General features: G+C 44.3%; 1 protein-coding gene across 2 annotated transcripts in view; it reads left to right on the top strand.

Annotated features, from left to right (window-relative positions):
* The window catches only part of LOC141762586 (R3H domain-containing protein 1-like), a 46674-nt gene that overhangs the window by 24949 nt on the left and 2369 nt on the right, over nt 1–19356 (top strand). The window contains exons 7-24 of one of the 2 annotated variants that reach the window (XM_074626491.1): nt 97–175; nt 518–577; nt 1102–1242; nt 1869–1977; nt 2123–2218; nt 2625–2650; nt 2910–2963; nt 3970–4202; nt 5415–5684; nt 6121–6287; nt 6719–6841; nt 7608–7976; nt 8064–8190; nt 13167–13324; nt 14010–14143; nt 15488–15591; nt 18093–18271; nt 18858–19014. In XM_074626491.1, the coding sequence (XP_074482592.1) occupies nt 97–175; nt 518–577; nt 1102–1242; nt 1869–1977; nt 2123–2218; nt 2625–2650; nt 2910–2963; nt 3970–4202; nt 5415–5684; nt 6121–6287; nt 6719–6841; nt 7608–7976; nt 8064–8190; nt 13167–13324; nt 14010–14143; nt 15488–15591; nt 18093–18271; nt 18858–19014 (2586 nt within the window). The remainder of the gene's footprint in view (nt 1–96; nt 176–517; nt 578–1101; nt 1243–1868; nt 1978–2122; nt 2219–2624; nt 2651–2909; nt 2964–3969; nt 4203–5414; nt 5685–6120; nt 6288–6718; nt 6842–7607; nt 7977–8063; nt 8191–13166; nt 13325–14009; nt 14144–15487; nt 15592–18092; nt 18272–18857; nt 19015–19356) is intronic. The other variant, XM_074626492.1, reaches the window with a different exon arrangement.

Below are 19356 nucleotides of genomic sequence, written 5' to 3'. Positions count from 1 at the left end.
GGGGGGATTGTGTCTTCATTTTGCACATTCAGGGTGTTTTATAAATGAGATGTTTGGTGCATTATTGATCGTTGAATCTGTGTGTTTCTTGGTTAGATTCCAGTCAAGACTACACAGATTCAACTGGCATAGATCTCCACGAGTTCCTGGTCAACACGCTGAAGGGTAACCCCAGGTACGCCCAACAGACACACCCGATTGACCCTCAGGAGTTCATCTTTTGGAGCCTAAAGGCCTGGTCACGCCATTTCAAGCTGTCGTAGCGTATTAGCCTTGTTGCACATGTTATTTCCGGGTTCCTGGATAGGTAATAGAGTAGGTACTAGTTCTCTGCTGACTACCTTGTTAGCGGTCTATTGCCAAATGTTTTGCAAAGACACAGATGAATTTTACCGTGCAACTTTCTGGTGTGACCATGCCTTTAGAGATCTTATTATTACTATATATATCATCATTATATATATTATTAAAGTGATAATGATTATCAAAAACAATCTTGTGTCATTTATTTCTCTAGGGATCGAATCATGCTACTGAAGTTGGAACAGGACATCTTGGACTTCATCAGCAATAATGAGTAAGACATATTCATTCAGATATTATTAATTAAGCAAAGGTTTCCTCACCCAACGCTACGGCAGCTGCTTTCAAGCAGAGGAGGAGCATTTAATCACTGAAACCAGCTGCAGTAGTTTTAGTTATGGGAATGAACACCGGCAGACTCTTTCCATCAAGTTGAAATATTCTTCTCCAGAATACAAGCGCAGACGGATCTTTACACGTTCAGATGGGCTGTGCTTGATGTCACGCAATTAAATCGAGCAGCTGTTCGTCGTCTCGGCTGTTTCATTTGTGACTGCTCTGTAGAGGATAGCCCTGTTTAGGTGTATCACATCATTTTGAAGAGGAGTCTGTGACCTTACTATTGACTCTGGTCATCAAATTCTCCTTTTAGTGTCTTTGGAAGTATGAAATATTGAGTTTGGATCAGTCATGTAAAGTTCCCTTTATCATTACGAGGTAAAACTTACTGATGTATTTTTAACTGTGATTTAAACATTTAAACTGCACACCATTAACCACATTTGTGTCTCCGTCTAGAAGCCAAAAGAGAAAGTTCCCGCCCATGACGTCCTACCACAGGATGCTGCTACATCGAGTGGCGGCTTACTTTGGCATGGACCACAATGTGGACCCCAGTGGGAAGTCAGTGGTGATCAACAAAACCACCAACACTAGAATGTGAGCCTCTCTTTGGTCTTTTTGTGATCTTTTTTTACAAGTTTACTGACCTTTTTAGATTAAAATGAATGTATGAATTATGTAAGGTATAATATAATTACATAATGGACACCTCGAAGGGCGTTATCCCGCTTATACCATGGTCACCTGCCAAAGAAAAATACCATTAATTCATATTTTCATGCGTTTTGCAACCAAAATCCAAAGTTTTTGACAATCCATTCACTCCCGTTTCCCTGGCAACACAATACTTGAAACAACCATTACCATCCCATAAGGTTCATATGCAATAGAAATGTTGTTCACTGCTCCAGTAAATAGGACGAACCTTAGCTACGACTTGGCAACGGGAGATATTTCTAGTCCGCTTGCAGCCAATCAGAATCGAGTATTCACCCAGACCATGGTATAATATAGAATTATCAGACCTCTCGTTATACTACACGATCACCTCGCTAATTAATTGGTGAATTCTCTGTTTGCTGTTGCAATCAATCGACAGATGAGTATATTTCCCGCCCTGCTTGTTGGTTAACATATGTTGCTGTCAGCATCTGCCTGAAATTAAGCCGCCACCACTAAAACTCTTGTGAATTCTCCCCCCTCCACCCCCCCACCACCGACAGACCCGATCAGAAATTCTCAGAGCACATCAAGGACGACAGGGCGGACGATTTTCAGAAACGCTACATTCTCAAACGAGACAACTCCAGCTTTGATCGCGAAGACAGCACGGTAGGTGTTTTTTTCACACCAAGCTGTCACTTTCATATCTGACATGTTGGTAAGAGTGGGACAATCTGGCGTCCCTGACATAGCTGCTAAAGAAGCGTGCGTGTGTGCGTGCGTTTGTGCATGTGTGTGTGTGTGTCCTTGCCAGATCCGAATGCGTTTGAAAGCTGACAAGAGGAGCAAATCGATGGAGGAGAGGGAGGAGGAGTACCAGCGAGCCAGAGAAAGGATATTTGCACATGATGTGAGAGCTTGTTTGTGTAGGCGGGGTGGGGGTTGGCGGCGGTGGCGGTGGCGGTGGCGGTGGCGGTGGCGGCGGTGGCGGTGGTGTTGAGGAGGAGGAGGGGGGCATGTTGCACAAATCTTTGTGTCGTTTCTATTCATGTGCAAATTCAGTAGATTTTCTTGCTACCAATTACCACTGCTGGATTTATGAATTTTTTAGACGGGGTCCCTCTGATGTGGAGCCAAATCTATAAAGTCAAATCTATAACTGCAAGCAGGTGCACCGGGGTCCAAGCATCTGTCAACAGCACGTTTTATTCAGATTTATTAATAAATTGATTCATGCTGTAGCCAATTCAGAAGAGGATTTTCAATGTGCAGAAAACGCAAGAAGAGATAATTGTAATTTTCATTTCCACCCACAGGGAGACCACTTCATACTCGATAGAAGGTAAGTAGTTCACCTCTCATTGAGTCATAATTCTGTTCCAAAAAGCTCCGTCTACTATGGATGATGAATTGTCAGCTAATTGGCCAAAAGTAGAAGCGATTAGATCCTTTTAAAGTGAAACTAAAGCCCTTCTTCTACTTTCAATGACGTTCAATCACTTTTATAGTTTTCCTGTCAGAGCGGCAATTAGAGTCCGCTCTGTCATGTTTTTTAAAATGGTGGATATCTCATTTTGTCACCTCTCTCTTCCTCCCTTCAGCGCTCAGGATGAAGGCGCATGCATGAGCACCCAACAGAGGCGGCAAATGTTCAGGTACGTCCACGCACGCACGCACACACACACACACACACACGCCGTCACACATCATTCAGCTCTTTCAGAGGCGAGAACCCTTTGAATCGCCGTCCGCCTTAATCGGCTCGCTCAGGAGCAGGAGTGCTGATCTGAGGATTTGTTTTTTCGCTGCTCAGGAAAGCTGCTGTTAAATGTGATTTTCTGCCCGTGTTGGGCGGCCTACTGCAACCGAAGCTCGCCAATTACACCGCGGGTTTTCTTTTTCAAATGTCATCTTCTATTGATCAAGCGTGGCAGGATGTGATGTTTGTTGGGAGAAGATGCGGTCTTGTTTTAGCTTAAATCTACACGGCAGAATACGGTCCTACAGGAAGCCCACAGGCCGTGTTTCACACGTCATAAAGTGAATCATCTAACGGCCTTGAAACAAACAAATACATCTATTAATTATTCTTTTTTTTTAGAGTTTTATTAAGGTTTTGTTTTGTGTTTTTCCCCACTTATCCATGTGTTATAATGTAGTAAAAGTAGGGCTGTTAATTGATTAGAATATTTAATCGCACATTTTTTTATCTGTTCAAAATGTACCTTAAAGGGAGATTTTGTCAAGTATTTAATACTCTTATCAACATGGGAGTGGACAAATATGCTGCTTTATGTAAATGTATGTATATATTTATTATTATAAATCAATTAACAACACAAAACAATGACAGATATTGTCCATAAACCCTCACAGGTACTGCATTTAGCATAAAACAAAATGCTCAAATCATAACATGGCAAACTGCAGCCCAACAGGCAACAACAGTTGTCAGTGTGTCAGTGTGCTGACTTGACTATGACTTGCCCCAAACTGCATGTGATTATCATAAAGTGGGCATGTCTGTAAAGGGGTAGTCACTCCAGATACCCAAATGTATGAGCATAAGCACTGAAAAAGTGAGTTTTTCATGATATGTCCCCTTTAAGATTAAAACAAGCTTGAAATACTTACAATACAAAATGCTCTCTTCTTGTCCAGGTTACGGGCCGGTCGGTCGGGCGCCAGCCGGCAGAGCAGCTCCGAGACGGAGACGCTGCCGCGGCACGGCGAGCCCCGGCCGTGGAGCAGCACCGACAGCTCGGACAGCTCCAACCGGCTCGCCCCGCGGCCCGCCATCACCAAGGCCAGCAGCTTCAGCGGCATCTCCCCCGGCCTGGTCCGAGGGGACAGCACGGCCAGCAGCAAGAGCACCGGGAGGCTCTCCAAGACAGGCAAGAGAGACGACGGGGGTGGAGGGAGGTGTTTAGATACTGAGAGGAAACTCACAGCATGAAGAGGAGAAGAATCCTAATTAGATAGTACACTGAGTTAATGGGGAGCAGAAACTTCGCATATTGAGCTCCAAGCAGAATCCTCCGGCGTTCAGGCCACCCGAGGTCTCGTCAGAACAAATGTTTGTTGTCCTGCCGTGCTCGATAACGTCTGCGGGCCGCCCCGTCGCCGGACAGCTGTCAAAACTAATGACCGCGCGGCAACGTGGTGACGGAGAAGTGTTGTAGCAGCAGTAGTGTAAAACCTAGCGGTGAGGAGCCGCTGCATAATGTATAAGCGTAGCAGCGCCACACATGTCACCGAGATGCTGCAGGTGCTTACTCCACAATGTGAGACTTCTGTAACTAGATGATTCTTCACCGCCGTTCTTTATCTCAGTGGATGCAGGGTACAAGTCCTCGGTTGGCCTCTGCTCTCCATTTTCTTCCCGTCTGGCGTTTTTCTCTTTTTGCCGATCTCCTGTTATTTCTTCTCCCGACACAGAGGTGCAGCAGCAGCTTCTTGCCTGAGCAGTTTTTTAAGTTGTTTACGAGGCGGCTGGCTGCCCTCACTCTGTGTTCTGGGAGTATAAGTCGAGGAGACATCTCGCCTTCGCTGCCGTGTTCTCCTGCACTTGCCCTTCGCCTAATCCCTCAAATAACCGCTCCTTGCTACAGGCCGCCGTGCACGCCGCCGTGCACGCCATCTCTACCTGAAACTAGCAGCAGGATTCCTCTCAATCATCTGAAATGAAAAGTTTGTTTCTGCGGTCTGTTATTTCTTTATAGGAGACCGTTGCTATGTATAACAGACCGTTGCTATGGCTGTAATCGAGTATTTGTACATTGTGATATTGCTAAATTTTAGTATCTGAATACTCTTAAAATGGAAATTTAAAGCATTTCAAACAGTTAAAGTGATATTTCCAGTGCAGCTTCTTTGTGATTTGATAGCAGATTGCATAACCTCCTCCCAAAAACTTCTTTGCTCGCCATTTTGCACGCCATCCTGTAATTATACAGGGAGAAATCCATCACAGACGGCGCAGAGATACCAATTTCTCCATCAACAGTTGCCACAAGAGAGCGAGAGGCACGACTGCTTCTCATCTTAAAGTCGTTCTGGGAGATGTAGGAAGTTGTTGATGATCTCATTGTTCTGCCTCTCCTCAGGTTCGGAATCGTGCAGCAGCGTCGGCTCCTCGTCCAGCTCGCTGTCCCGTCCCCAGCTGCCTCTCCCGGTCACGGCCCCGTCCTGGTCCAGCATCCCCAGCGCGCCCTTAATCCACCCGGCCGCCGACACCAGAGGCTCCGGACACCCTGAGATGATCAAGAGCGTCCCCTCGCAGCCGCCATCCGCTACAGACGCAACCAACTATTACGTGTTGCCGCTGGAAGCCTCAGGGATACCGCCGGGCAGCGTTCTGGTCAACCCACACACAGGTGGGTGATCGGGAGGATGAAACGTTTCTATTTAAAAAACACACAAACAGGATTTCTCTTTCTGCGCTGCATTAAATCAAAGTCAGTGTTCGTGTCTTGTAATTTTCTGGTTTACTTGTGAATTATTCACGACTCTGGGACAGAATTACAGGTTGGCGTGGGGCTGCGCTCGGTTTGTCTGTCAAATTAGCAGTCCGACCGAAGCATGCTGATCAAAACGAACAGATGGGAGCGATCTGTAAATATTCATCGCGGGCCAGTTGTACACTTTTGAGCTGCAAACTGAACTTCAAACGCTGCCAAGGTTGTTGATTTCCTCTCCTCTCATGGACCACGTCTGGGCGTGTCCCTCCCTTCCTGTCACCAGGAAGCGTTTCCTTTTGTATGATGATGATGATGAATTATTAGTGTGTCTCTTCTGAATTCAATTTGACAGGCAAGCCTTTCATCCACCCCGACGGCAGCGCCGTAGTTTATAACCCGGCCGCCGCCGCCGCCGGCAGGATCCCACAGCAGGGGAAAACCCCACAGCAGCCAATCCCTGCCCCGACACAGCAGCAGCAGCAGCAGCAGCAGCAGCCAACCAATCACTTGCACTCCCAGGTCAGTGGGTCATTCAACTTGAATTCATGTACAGTGTGTTTTCTAACTTTCTCTAACCTCACTAACGTGTTGAAATGGGAGTCGTTTAATTGACCGTTTGATAAACCCCTCCCACGAACGTGTCTCCACATGTTCAAGCGAGTATTGACGGGATAGTTTGGGTGTTTTGAAGTGGGGTTGTATGAGGTTATTACCTCATCCCATGCTGGTACTACTGTCTGTCTAGATTGAAGCTGGTCCTAGATGGTACTTTATCAGAGTGTAGGTAACGTTGGCTCCTTATTGGATGTGAGGAAGTTTATTCTCCAGCCAACATTAGCTGAGAAAGCGTAAACGGGGGGGTTTAGCAAACGGTCAATTGAATCTCCCGCCGTTTTACTAGCATCCTTCCTCCGGTCTCACCTCCTGTCCCTCTGTCCACCTCTCCTCAGCCGATCTGTCCTCCTCTCCAGCTGTCCTCCGAGCCCGTTCACAACCCGACGGTCTCGTATCCTCTTCCTCCTCTTCCTCCTTCTCAGTTCCTGCCCGTCTATCCTAACCAACAGTACACTGTGGTACCTAACTTTCTTCCTTTTTATTACTATCCCTCCCTTCCTCCCTTTTGCTCTCCATCTCCTGTCGGACCATTAAGAGTTCATTTCTAGACTTTTTCTCTGAGTATGAATAAATTAAAACTCTGGCACAGATTTCCAGAAATGCTCAAATTCGACTCTGATCTTTGTATTTGTACCTTTTTAATGAGCTCCTTAATGAATAGTCTGTGATATATTTAAAATATAGCAACATTATTTGCTACATATAGTTATTTTTCTGTTTTTAAATTGTGAATTTGGCAAGTAGAGTTGGTTTTTATTTATCTAAAATCAAGCATTATCTCCCTAAACTTCAAAACACACCTTATTATTCCCCCTCTTTCCTTTTAACTGTAAAGGTGTATATCTAAATCCAGCAGCAGCCGGTACTCACATATATAGATCATGCATTCACTTAACCTCATTTCTGACCTGGTTTTAGTGAAAGACATGCCTCTGTGGCTAATTATGCCTGTGGAAAGTTCCATTAATATTTAATTCATCAGCAGATGTTGGCGTTGAATAATCCATGACTAAAAACACCACTTTTCCAGCAACATGTCAGAAATGACCCGGACCGGCAGATAAATAGTTCACGTTAAGAGTCTGCCGGTCTCCGCAGACCTGGGTCAGATTTAGACTCCGTTTTAAACCTTCAAATGAAACCTAGCAGGTGTTTGATTTGAGCTAAAACTGTATTGATTTATGTTCTGAACAGATTTAATGATTCAAATCTCTCTCTCTCCAGCCTGACGCCCTCAACGCCCAGTTCGGTCACATGACCCTGGCGCAGCAGCCGCACGGCGACAGCGGCGCTTCGGCTCCGGACGGCCGCCACTACCCAACCATGTACCACCACCACCCCTCCTCTATGGTGCTGCAGGGAGCCCCGCAGCAGCATCAGCAGCATCATCAGCAGCAGGTTGCTAGCTACATGCTGGCGGGCCCGTCGGGAGGACACCCGGGGCTGCTGCAGGGTCAGCCCGTCCCGCTCCCGACGCCGGGCCCCAACCACGCGTATCACAGCTCCACCCCGGGCCCTGCTGCTTTCCCCGGGTCCACGCTGAACCAGCAGCTACTCCAGCAGCACGCCTACATCCAGCAGCCTGTACAGCAGGTAGGGACGGCTAGCATCAATTCTAACGCTACTACGCTACTAAAGGTGTCGCACAGTCCTTGAATTAGAGTTGTGCGTCTCTTCCAGATGTCGGCGTGTTACTGCTCTTCAGCGCACCACCCCCACTGCTCCGGCCAGCAGCAGCACTACCGGCCCCCCGTCAACCCGCTGTCCTATAACTGCCCTCAGAGCCAAAACCTGCCCCAGCAACAAGGTATGAACACGGCCACCTTTCCTTTAGTGTGTTATATCGTGTTTTTGTGCATCTAAAAGGTCTGCAAAGCCCACGCCAAAGGGAGAAACACTTCTCCTGAACGGCCTGAAACGCCTCGCTTGAAGTCCCGCCTTTTCTTTCGTAACGTGGTGATGTCACTGAGTAACACATTTTGCATAGTACCTGCCTAGCGTCTAGTTCAAAGGCGGTCAAACTAATAGTATTTACATTTCTTTTCACTTCCTTTAAGAGGGAAATATTGTACTTTTACATAACAATTCTTATTTTCAGGTGATTATACACTAAAGAAAACATACTTAATAATATTGTATTACATTTCTCCCTTTAAATTCTACACACTGTTCCTTTAAATTGTCATAAAATCACCCGGATGCCACAAAAAAATAGCAGGTAACCCTTCATTTCTCCAGTTTTCTGTGATAAACCAAAGCTTGTTCCACGACTTGGAGCTTTGATATAGTAACACGGTGGATCTGAGGACAAATCAAAGGGTGTTTTAATGACCGAGGTCTGCAGCCTCTGATGTGAAAAGCAACTGATTTTTCCTTGAATTTTCCCAGCCTTGCTGCTAAATCCAGTCTGTATCAACAGACTTCTCACTTCCAGCCCTTAGATAGTATTTATTTGTTGTTGTTTCATCACAAGGGAACGACGCAGTCCGACGGCTCTACTGAAGGACAAATATTTCTCCATTTTCTTTCCTGTGTTTTGTTTGTTTTTACGAGTTCACACGTCTCCCCGGGAATCATCCACTTGATTATTCAGAGGGTTTTTTTTCCTTCACCACAGGAGTTTAGATTGTTAGCTCCTGCTCGCTCTTTCTCTCACACACACTCCTGCTTAACTGGATGCGATGTCGGCCACGATTGTGTGCGCACACACACGTCTGTGTAAGTGGCTGCGGCACTATTCTGTCATCTGTAAGGCTGCAAATGCGGCTTCCCTGCTGGGGACCTGGGGAATAGACAGCGGACAAATGAAGCTGACCTACAAAGGCAAAGGACAGCAATTATTTCTAAGGGAAACAGAAAAAAAATGACTTCAGTGCCTCGTTTTTCCTTCTGTGTTTTTACATTAATTAAAAAAAAGAAGATATATAAGAGCAGCTAAAGGTGAAGGTGTAGCAGCACGGGGTGCACACATAATAAATAAGTAATCAGTGGGGATAGTCTGATGGCTCAGTCGGGGTCCACAGGGAGACCTGTGAATGTTTCCACTCCCTTGCATCAGACGTTCGTCACCACAGGGCCTCGGCTTCCGTCATGGTCATTGTGGGAAAGCGGCGTGTATTATATGTGAAGGGATTCCTTCCTCTCTGCTGTTGGGTGATGCTAGAGTTCATTAGTCATCGCTAAGGAAGAGAAATCTTACCTTCAATGGAAGTTACATCACAGAAAAGCACCTTTTTTCTTTTAATCCTTTAAAACCAAACCTTCCACGGTTCGCTGTTTGATCCTGTTTAAATCGATAAAAACCATAACAGCTGGAGCGCTCACTGTTTTTGCAGCGGAAAGCCGAGGCTTCTGTCTTTCACGTCATCAGCGTTGAACGCTCGTGATGACATCATCAAGTTGCGGCATGTAATGTAACGCCGTTGCACTCATTCTGCTCATAAAAATGAGCATATCTAAAACTAAAACATGTGCATAGTTCAAATAACTTCTGGAGTGTTAAGAAATATGTTTGGATCAATATGTTTTGTGTTTATTTAGTAACATTTTTGTAATTGTTTTTATTTATTATGGTTTATTTAGTAACATTACCTTTTAACTAAGGTTGTACAGATTTTAGGGATATGAAGCATTTGAAGATACTGCCTGAAACGCCTCGCTTGAAGTCCCACCTTTTCTTCCGTAACGTGGTGATGTCACCAAGTAACACATTTTCATAATACTGGCCTAACGGCTAGTTCGGCAAACAGAGCTAGTTAGAGTGGAGCTAGAGCAGAGTCCGAAGAGTTTTGTCCGGTTGACCAATCACAACAGAGTGGGCCAGCTGACCAATCAGAGAGCTCCAACAGAGCGTTTCAGACAGAGGGTGAAAAGAGGTGCTGCAGCACAGCTGGTATGAGAATAATAAAGTGTTTTTTGACCATTAAAGCATGTAAACATGTTCTAGTAGAAACCCAAAACACAAGTATTCACCTGAAAATGAGCCCGATAGGTCCTCTTTAATGGTTTTCAGGGTCTGGAGTATGATTTAATACCAAAGAGGAAGCCCACTGAGTCTGAGAGGCGGGATGCGGGGCCGGGACGCTGTCTGAGAGGCCTCTATGAATCTCACAGTGAACCGGTCTCTTTTTCAGCCCCTCACCCCTCAACCTGCAGGACATCAAGTAACCTCAGCATGGCTGGACACAAGCAATAGAGGAAGGAGCGCAGTGTTCCTTTTGACAGATATTTTTGATGTAGTCAAAAAATGCTTATTCGAGTCACATTTTAGTTATTTTTGTAAAGTTTTAGTCAACGTCAACTCAAAACCTTTTAGTCTAGTTTTAATCTAGATTAAGTCAACGTCAACTCAAAACCTTTTAGTCTAGTTTTATTTGACGACAACTCAAAACCTTGGTCTAGTTTTAGTCTTGAATTGGTCGATGACAACTCAAAACCTTGGTCTAGTTTTAGTCTAGATTTAATCTAGATTTAGTCGACGACAACTCAAAACCTTGGTCTAGATTTAGTCTAGATTTAGTCTAGATTTAATCTAGATTTAGTCGACGACAACTCAAAACCTTGGTCTAGATTTAGTCTAGATTTAGTCTAGATTTAATCTAGATTTAGTCGATGACAACTCAAAACCTTGGTCTAGTTTTAGTATAGTTTTAGTCTAGATTTAATCTAGATTTAATCTAGATTTAGTCGACGACAACTCAAAACCTTGGTCTAGTTTTAGTATAGTTTTAGTCTAGATTTAATCTAGATTTAGTCGATGACAACTCAAAACCTTGGTCTAGTTTTAGTCTAGTTTTAGTCTAGATTTAATCTAGATTTAGTCGACGACAACTCAAAACCTTGGTCTAGTTTTAGTCTAGATTTAGTCGACGACAACTCAAAACCTTGGTCTAGTTTTAGTCTAGTTTTAGTCGACGACAACTCAAAACCTTTTAGTCTAGTTTTATTTGACGACAACTCAAAAACTTGGTCTAGTTTTAGTCTAGTTTTAGTCTAGTTTTAGTCTAGTTTTAGTCTAGATTTAATCTAGATTTAATCTAGATTTAGTCGATGACAACTCAAAACCTTGGTCTAGTTTTAGTCTAGATTTAGTCTAGATTTAATCTAGATTTAGTCGATGACAACTCAAAACCTTGGTCTAGTTTTAGTCTAGTTTTAGTCTAGATTTAATCTAGATTTAATCTAGATTTAGTCGATGACAACTCAAAACCTTGGTCTAGTTTTAGTCTAGTTTTAGTCTAGATTTAATCTAGATTTAATCTAGATTTAGTCGATGACAACTCAAAACCTTGGTCTAGTTTTAGTCTAGTTTTAGTCTAGATTTAGTCGACGACAACTCAAAACCTTGGTCTAGTTTTAGTCTAGATTTAGTCTAGATTTAATCTAGATTTAGTCGATGACAACTCAAAACCTTGGTCTAGTTTTAGTCTAGTTTTAGTCTAGATTTAATCTAGATTTAATCTAGATTTAGTCGATGACAACTCAAAACCTTGGTCTAGTTTTAATCTAGTTTTAGTATAGTTTTAGTCTAGATTTAATCTAGATTTAGTCGATGACAACTCAAAACCTTGGTCTAGTTTTAGTCTAGTTTTAGTCTAGATTTAATCTAGATTTAGTCGACGACAACTCAAAACCTTGGTCTAGTTTTAGTCTAGTTTTAGTCTAGATTTAGTCGACGACAACTCAAAACTTAAACCACATTTTAGTCTCGTATTTTTTCATCAACGATATTGTGCCGTCTTGCCTTAGTCATGGAAAATTGGTTGTATTACTAACGTATTTCGTCATAACGATAACGATACAAACACTGATGGAGCGTGTGCATGCAAAAGCAAAAACGTCCTTATAAGTGGTCTCCTCACTGGATGGCTGTAATCCTGAAGGTGCACAAAACTGTCATCCTCCAAAAACTGGATGCTCAGCAACACTCGCGTGAGACAGAGACGGGGAGTGAAGAAGTCTCAGTCGTCCCTCATCTGCTGCCTGCTGGAATGGAATAAAATGTGCGGGGTGCGTTTTGATATTACGGTCATTTCATGCTTGGTTTGTGAGTGAAGGTGGGAGACGAGGGTGGATATAAATAGTCCTCCGCCCTCTCTGTTCCTCGCCGAGCCCTCTCATTGTCTAGTTGTACTTTTCTCCCAGGGCGGCAGACTGTAAAGACACCTTCACAAAAGGACGTCCTCTCCTTTGTCCATTGGATTACCTCGTGTGTGTGTGTGTGTCACGAGGGACGGTATTTTTTCAAATGTCTCTTTTTGTCACCTTGACATTTAAGCGTCTGATTGTCCCCTTCCCCTCCGGCTAGGAAACGAGCGCCGCCATTTTAGGGGACGCTCTGAAAATGGACGGATCCGTGTTCCTCCGGGGGCGCGCTAAATGGGTTTTTAAGTAGTACTACAGAAATGTGTCGCCACTCTCTGTTTACCCCCCGAACTTAATCACTCGTCGAAGTGGAAGTTGTTGGTCAGGTTGCAGGTTCAGGCCACCACGGGCTAAATCAAATATATTGACTTTCTCATTTATTCCGAGTGCCTCAAACCTGCTTAGCTGTTGCAGCTCAACTCCCCGAGCCGAGGCCACAATCTCTTCCAATCTGCTCCTCCTTTTGTTTCCCTTTAAAAATCAATCAACTCCTCAACTATTTCCCTGTTAAATCTTGATAACGGAGCTTTTTATTAGCGCCGTCTTCGCCCGTTAGTCGTGAATATTAATTGTTTTATTATTGTTAGTGTCTTTTCATTCGGTCACAGCCTCGTGCCTTTTTCTCTCATTTCGCCTCAGTGCACCAAGCCATGATGCCAAACCCAGCGTCCAGCTACCAGACCATAGTGGGCATGCAGCCAACATCCAACCTCGCGCTCACTGGCAACCAGCAAAGCAATATGGGCAACCAGATGCAAGGCATGATGGTCCAGTACCCTCCAATGCAGTCTTATCAGGTATTTGGATGATGAGATGATGAGTGTCTGATTAATATTCCCAGTGCAGAGACGACAAAGAGCATTTTGTTTCGTTGTGAATGGAGTTTGTCTTGAGATCGTTGTCGAGGCACAGGAAGAGACGAGGGCTTTAAAAATAAAAGCATGATATTAAAGGGATAGTTCAGGTGTTTTGAAGTGGGGTTGTACGACGTACTTATCCATAATCAGTGTATTACCTACAGTAGATGACGGTCTGCACGCCCCCAGTTTGGAGAAACGGCACCGAAGCAAAGCAATGTACTGCTGTGGGGCGTGCCGACTGTCATCTACTGTAGGTAATACACTGACTATGGATAAGTACCTCATACAACCCCACTTCAAAACACCCAAACTATCCTTTTAATGGAGAAAACCAGCGTTGACTTTGAGTTATTTGTCGTTAAGATTAGGGAGAATACAAAATTATGACATAGTGGATTTCAAAAATGTCCAAACAAGGAGTGCTCACTCAAAACAGTAATAGAAAAAGCACTCTCTCCGTGGTGCTCTTACACCGGTATTCATAGCAAGTGCAAATCTCAAAAGATAAGATTTTATCGCTTCTTATCCAGCGAAGAAAATGAATATCTATTTGACAGGTACGTGAGTTTTCTGTTTTCTGTGTGGCTCGATTGCCATGTTTACCTGCTGTTTTTCCCTCCAGCAGGTTTCTATGCCACAGCAGACGTACCAGCAGCCAGTGTTTGTGTCCTGTCAGCCAGGACAGGGGGCGGTGGCTGTGGCTGGCATGCAGCCCTGCTACGGCCTGCTCCCCCCGAACCAGCACACCACCATGAGGTACCGTCTCAGATTAACACTCTCAAATCTGTTCAAAATGTACCTTAAAGGGAGATTTATCAAGTATTTAATACTCTTATCAACATGGAAGTGGACAAATATGCTGCTTTATGCAAATGTATGTATATATTTATTATTGGAAATCAATTAACAACACAAAACAATGACACATATTGTGCAGAAACCCTCACAGGTACTGCATTTAGCATAAAAAATATGCTTTTGTATTAACCCGGTTTACATTAATCCATTAAATAATCATTCTAAAGAGTTTTCTGGTTCAGATTTTTGCTGCAAACTGATAATAAACCTCCTCTGATTTATGTTCAACCTTTTTATAATGACAGTTTCTAATAGGTGGAGGTGCTTTAATCAGGTTTAGGTGGAATTATTAGCTCGCCTGTAGATGTACTCTGTCCCAGAAACCGATTTGCAGGTGTTGGATGCTCCTGAAGGTGCCTCTTATTTATAGACCTGATGAGAGCATCCCCAAAGCACCGCCGAGCCAAGGTCATCTTTGTTCACCGCGGGGGGGGAAAATGAAGTTATTAGCACGGCGCTTTTGGCGAAGCGGGTCGGCGTGCAGCTGATGGATGTCGACTCTTGACGCCCTCTCAGAGAGCTTTACTCGTTTCCCTCCATTACTCTGGCGGTGTGAGCGCCGCTCTCTCTCATTATACGCTGATTGATAGAACTAGTTCACAGAAAGCAAAACATGTAATTAGTTTCTACCTCCATGGACCCAATCAATCTGGATCCTGGTGAGGGGAAGCACTACTGGGACCGTCCGTACACATGACAAACAGCAGACATGAAGCAGCCGTGTTCGCTAGTCGTCACCTGCAGAAGAACAACACGCACACACACACGGGAGAGGAGAGGTCACTCTCTCATTGTCCCAGCTGTAAAACGAGGCTGCTTCTTTAGTAGGGCAGTCAGTGTGGGAATGATTTATGCGGCGGCGTTTCGACTGGCTCAGCGTTCTCCCACGAGACCCCGACTGTCCACCTGCAGCCTGCTTCCTCGCCAGCTGTACGCGAGTCCCCGCAGGCAGGTTGCTTGCGGAGCAGAGCGCCTGCTTTGCAGATGGACTTAAAGTTAAATTTCAAATATAATACCCCAGCTGCGGCGTCAAGATCTGCGAGCTCCTGGAGGTTTTGCGTCTTCTGCGGGTTTAGAAGTGGTCTTAACTTAGGTGTACTTCTTTTTCTTCAGGTGCAACATTTAAACCTGACACAGGGTATCTGCAGACCTTTTTCTAATTGGTTAATCCATCCGTTAGAGCTGGATCGATTAATCGATTAATCGATTATCTAACCTGTTCCTCTGTGTGTTCATTCACAGTTCAACAGTGAGTTTCCTGCCCGCCCAGATGATGGAGCAGCTCCAGTTTCCTCAGACCTCGTCGCCCTGCGTCTCCCAGCAGCACCCAGGACAGCAGTATGCAGGTACGCAGCTCTAGATCCACACACATAGTGATGTGCAGCAGAAGCAGAAGAAGCAGCAGCAGCAGCAGCGTCTCCGCCATTAGCCGCCCTGGAGATTCCCCATCACTGCCAGCGCTCCGACATCCTTTATTTTCCCTCATCTCTCAGTGTCAATAACGGCAGAATGTATTCCTCCATAGCTACGACCCACAGCTTCATAATGAAATAATCTTCCCCGGGTTTACTCTGCCATTGTGTGCGCGTCAGAAGCGTGATTAGATTTACACCCTGGAATTTTCAAAATGAGAAAGAGTGAGGCGTGGTGATGACGGCTCCCCGGAGAGGGGATAAGTGAAAGTGATTTGCACATGCACCTCTTCTTCCTCCGGAGCTGCACGGAGATTAAAGAGTACGTCGACCACTGCGAATGTTATGTTGATGTTTGGTCCAGTGAAAAACTACCCTGTCCTACTCCTAAATGATGATTCTAAAGGAAACACTGCATCATACGTTATCTGAATCACATTCATGCTTTGATTTCATTAATACAGTACAGAAAACATGTTGATATATGAATGTTATATCTGTAATAAGCTTATATCAGCAGATATATGGGCCTTATGGGTGATATATCTGTCTAGTTTTAAAGCTAGTTGGGGCAGGAATCACCAGAGGCGATACTTAAGGCATAATATGTTTTTATTTCGATAAGATATATTGAGATTTATTCCCTTTTTTCAACTGCAAATTATGCAGTTTGTCAACATCTGTTTTATCTAATTAGATACAGTTTTCACTCCGTTCATCTCAGAGTTTTCATTCACATATCTTGAGGTCAGAGGTCAAGGGACCCTTTTGAAAATGGACATGCCAGTTTTTCCTCACCAAGCTAGTATGACATGGTTGTTACCTATGGATTCCTTAGGTTTTCTAGTTTCATATGATACCAGTATCTTCACTCTAGGTTTAAGACTGAGCCCACTACAACCTCCGAAAGACAGAATTGTCGGATTGTTAAGAGGTTAATAGTTTATATACTAAAAGATCAATACTTGACGTCCGTGTATCGATGCAATATTGGCACGCAAAATATCTTGATACTATGCTGTATCACTTTTTCCCCCATCCCTAAAAAATAGGGTTGGTAATGTTGAGAAACTATTAAGAGCACACTCACTTTCTAAACTCTTTACCAATGAAAGTAACAGCACAAGCTCCAAAATTTCGGAAAGTCGGTAACTCCCTCCAAAGCCACTCCCCCAAAATGTTCAATATCAACGTAAAAACAACGAACATGGCTGTTGTAAGTACTTAAACCCGGAAAGTGGTTACCATTTTAACACTTCCGGTTTCCTCGTCTCGAGGAGTCAATGGGGTTTTTAGTTAGATGCCAGAAATAAGGTCTGTGGTTAACACAACGTTTTGTTCTACGACATAAAATGCATCAATAAATACCCCACTCGGGAATGTTGAAGCCTTAATGTGTCTTAAAAAAGGCGGTTGCTAACAAGGTTAAATGAGACTACTAAACGCCATCACGCCGACTCGTCCTCCTTTACAGCCTCGTTGTATATACTCGCGCTTATGCGACTGTGGTGTAACTCGTTTATAGCCTAATGTTAAAATACGTCATCCCTGGAGCTCTCTATTACAGCCCTGCGACAGCCACAGATACCAGATTTCTTTATGTCAGAGCATTTGATTGATTGATTGCTGTCAGGATGAAATGAGAATTTCAACAAATATAACAAAAAAATATTTTTGAAGAAAATTACCAACCCTATCTTTAATAGATAGTTAGTAGTTTAAAGGAACAGAACTCACCATAATAACCCGTCTTTTCATGTCCTGGCCTTTCGAGAGGCTCCACAGATCGTCTGTCCAGAGGCCCAGGTGGGGCCGTCTCCTTACTAATGACCTTTATTATTCATGCCTGATTATTATGGGTAGAGCGATGGAGGGAGCCATCATTTCCAGTCCGTCAGTAATGAGGTCACATGAAGGTCTCGCGGGCGGCCTCACCTACAGCGTCACCAGTAAACATTTTTAATTGGCCGGGCCACGGCCAGAAGTAATCTGCAAATTAATAAGTCCAAATATCCATTGTCCTTGCTACTGTGTAGTAATTCATAAATCAACAGCGGCGGCGCCGGCTGTGCAATATGATTTCCACGTAATGTGAGTAAACAGAAATTAATTAGATGGGAAAAAAAATGTTTTTTTTGTTCACGTTAATGCTAATAACTAATAAGATAATCGGATCTTGTGGATCATCGAGAGGATTTAGCAGCGAGAGGGAATGGTCTGTTAAAGCCACTACGGATGTGCCTTTATAATCAAGGCACTTAGAAGCTAATTGCTCGGCGGCTAACGGCGTTGGAGCGGCGTTTTCACTGCTGAAAAATGCTGAAAAAGGGCAAAAGAAACGCGTTTATGTGATGATTTAAATAATAATAAGTCGTGTTAAGTGTCTGTTTCTTGTCAACACCGCATTTTAATTCCAGCTTTTTTTGTGTGTGCAGGGTTGTTACCCCCGGGCGCCGGCGGCGGCATGGTGATGCTGCAAATGACAGCACCCTCCTGCCAGCCCCGCGCCCCCTCCCCCTGCCAGCGGAAACAGCCCAGCCACAAACACCCGGGCCCCGAGCACCAGCGCGGCCGCCGGCCTGCCGAGCTCCCCGCGCCTCCGGACAACACCCAGGTACAAACGCTGCCCATGTGCATCCATTTAGGCGACTCTAAACAACACCACTAACAGCATTCTTGTGCTAAGATTATATTTGTAACCTTTTAATAACCTTATTGAGGTTGTGGCCCCGAGGTTTTCTTGACAACAACAAACGATGTTAAATTAAATTTGCTCCGCTAATGTTTGCCACGTAGAACAATACAGTATGTGTCAGAAAGTTAAGACGGTCACAAGAAAGCAATTTGAAAGCCAATTTACTTTGGTTGTTTGAGTCCGAGAGTGACGCGGGGAATTGCCGAAACGCAGCCTCCCCGGCGCTCCAGGCAGGTTAAATGTCATAGTAAATAGGTTCCGCAAATGAAGTCAACGCTGGCGTAACCTGAAAACGAGGAGCAAATAGTCCTGAGCATTAGGGTGTAATGGTACATTAGGGGGACTAATGTGGATGGAACGGTACATTAAAGCAACAACTTGAACAACAGAATGACTTTACGAAAGAGAAACGTCGACGCTTGCTTTTTTTGAATGAAAGTGTTTGTTCTTCCCCCTCCCCCACCTCGTTTCCCTCACGCCCGCACCGCCGGTGTGTTGTGTGTAGAGCAGCCTGCCCTTGTCTCCGGCACTCACTCCCTCGCCAGGCCAGCCGCCCAGCGTCAAGGGCCTCCCATCAGGCATCTCGTCCATCCCTGTCATGGCCCACCACCCGCACCACCACCACCCGCCGCTCCCTACAGCCTTCTGCCACAGTGGACAAGGTCAGAGACGCATCCGGTCACCGGGGTGTTTACTCAGTATTACAGACAAAGCATGCTTACCAACACAGACGTGGTATTTCTGCTTCAATCCGGAGTGTGCAAAGATTATTACAAACATTTTAAAGGTCTTATTGATAACATTTTTATGTAGACAAATATTAAAAGAAACAAAAAACTACAGAGCATTTAGAAAAATTATCAATATGGCTTTTCCTGAAAAATGTTGGCGGGTCCAAAATGAATGTTTTGTTTATCTAAAACAAGGGCCAGGTTGCAATCTAATAAACTACAGACTAACGTATAAATGATCTATTATTTAGCTCAAATTAAATACTGTTTTTG

The sequence above is a fragment of the Sebastes fasciatus genome, chromosome 24, assembly GCF_043250625.1.
Source record: "Sebastes fasciatus isolate fSebFas1 chromosome 24, fSebFas1.pri, whole genome shotgun sequence".
NCBI classification, from domain to species: domain Eukaryota; kingdom Metazoa; phylum Chordata; class Actinopteri; order Perciformes; family Sebastidae; genus Sebastes; species Sebastes fasciatus.
The sequence above is the reverse complement of the archived record's forward strand: the minus strand, read 5'-3'. Positions and strand labels throughout refer to the sequence as shown.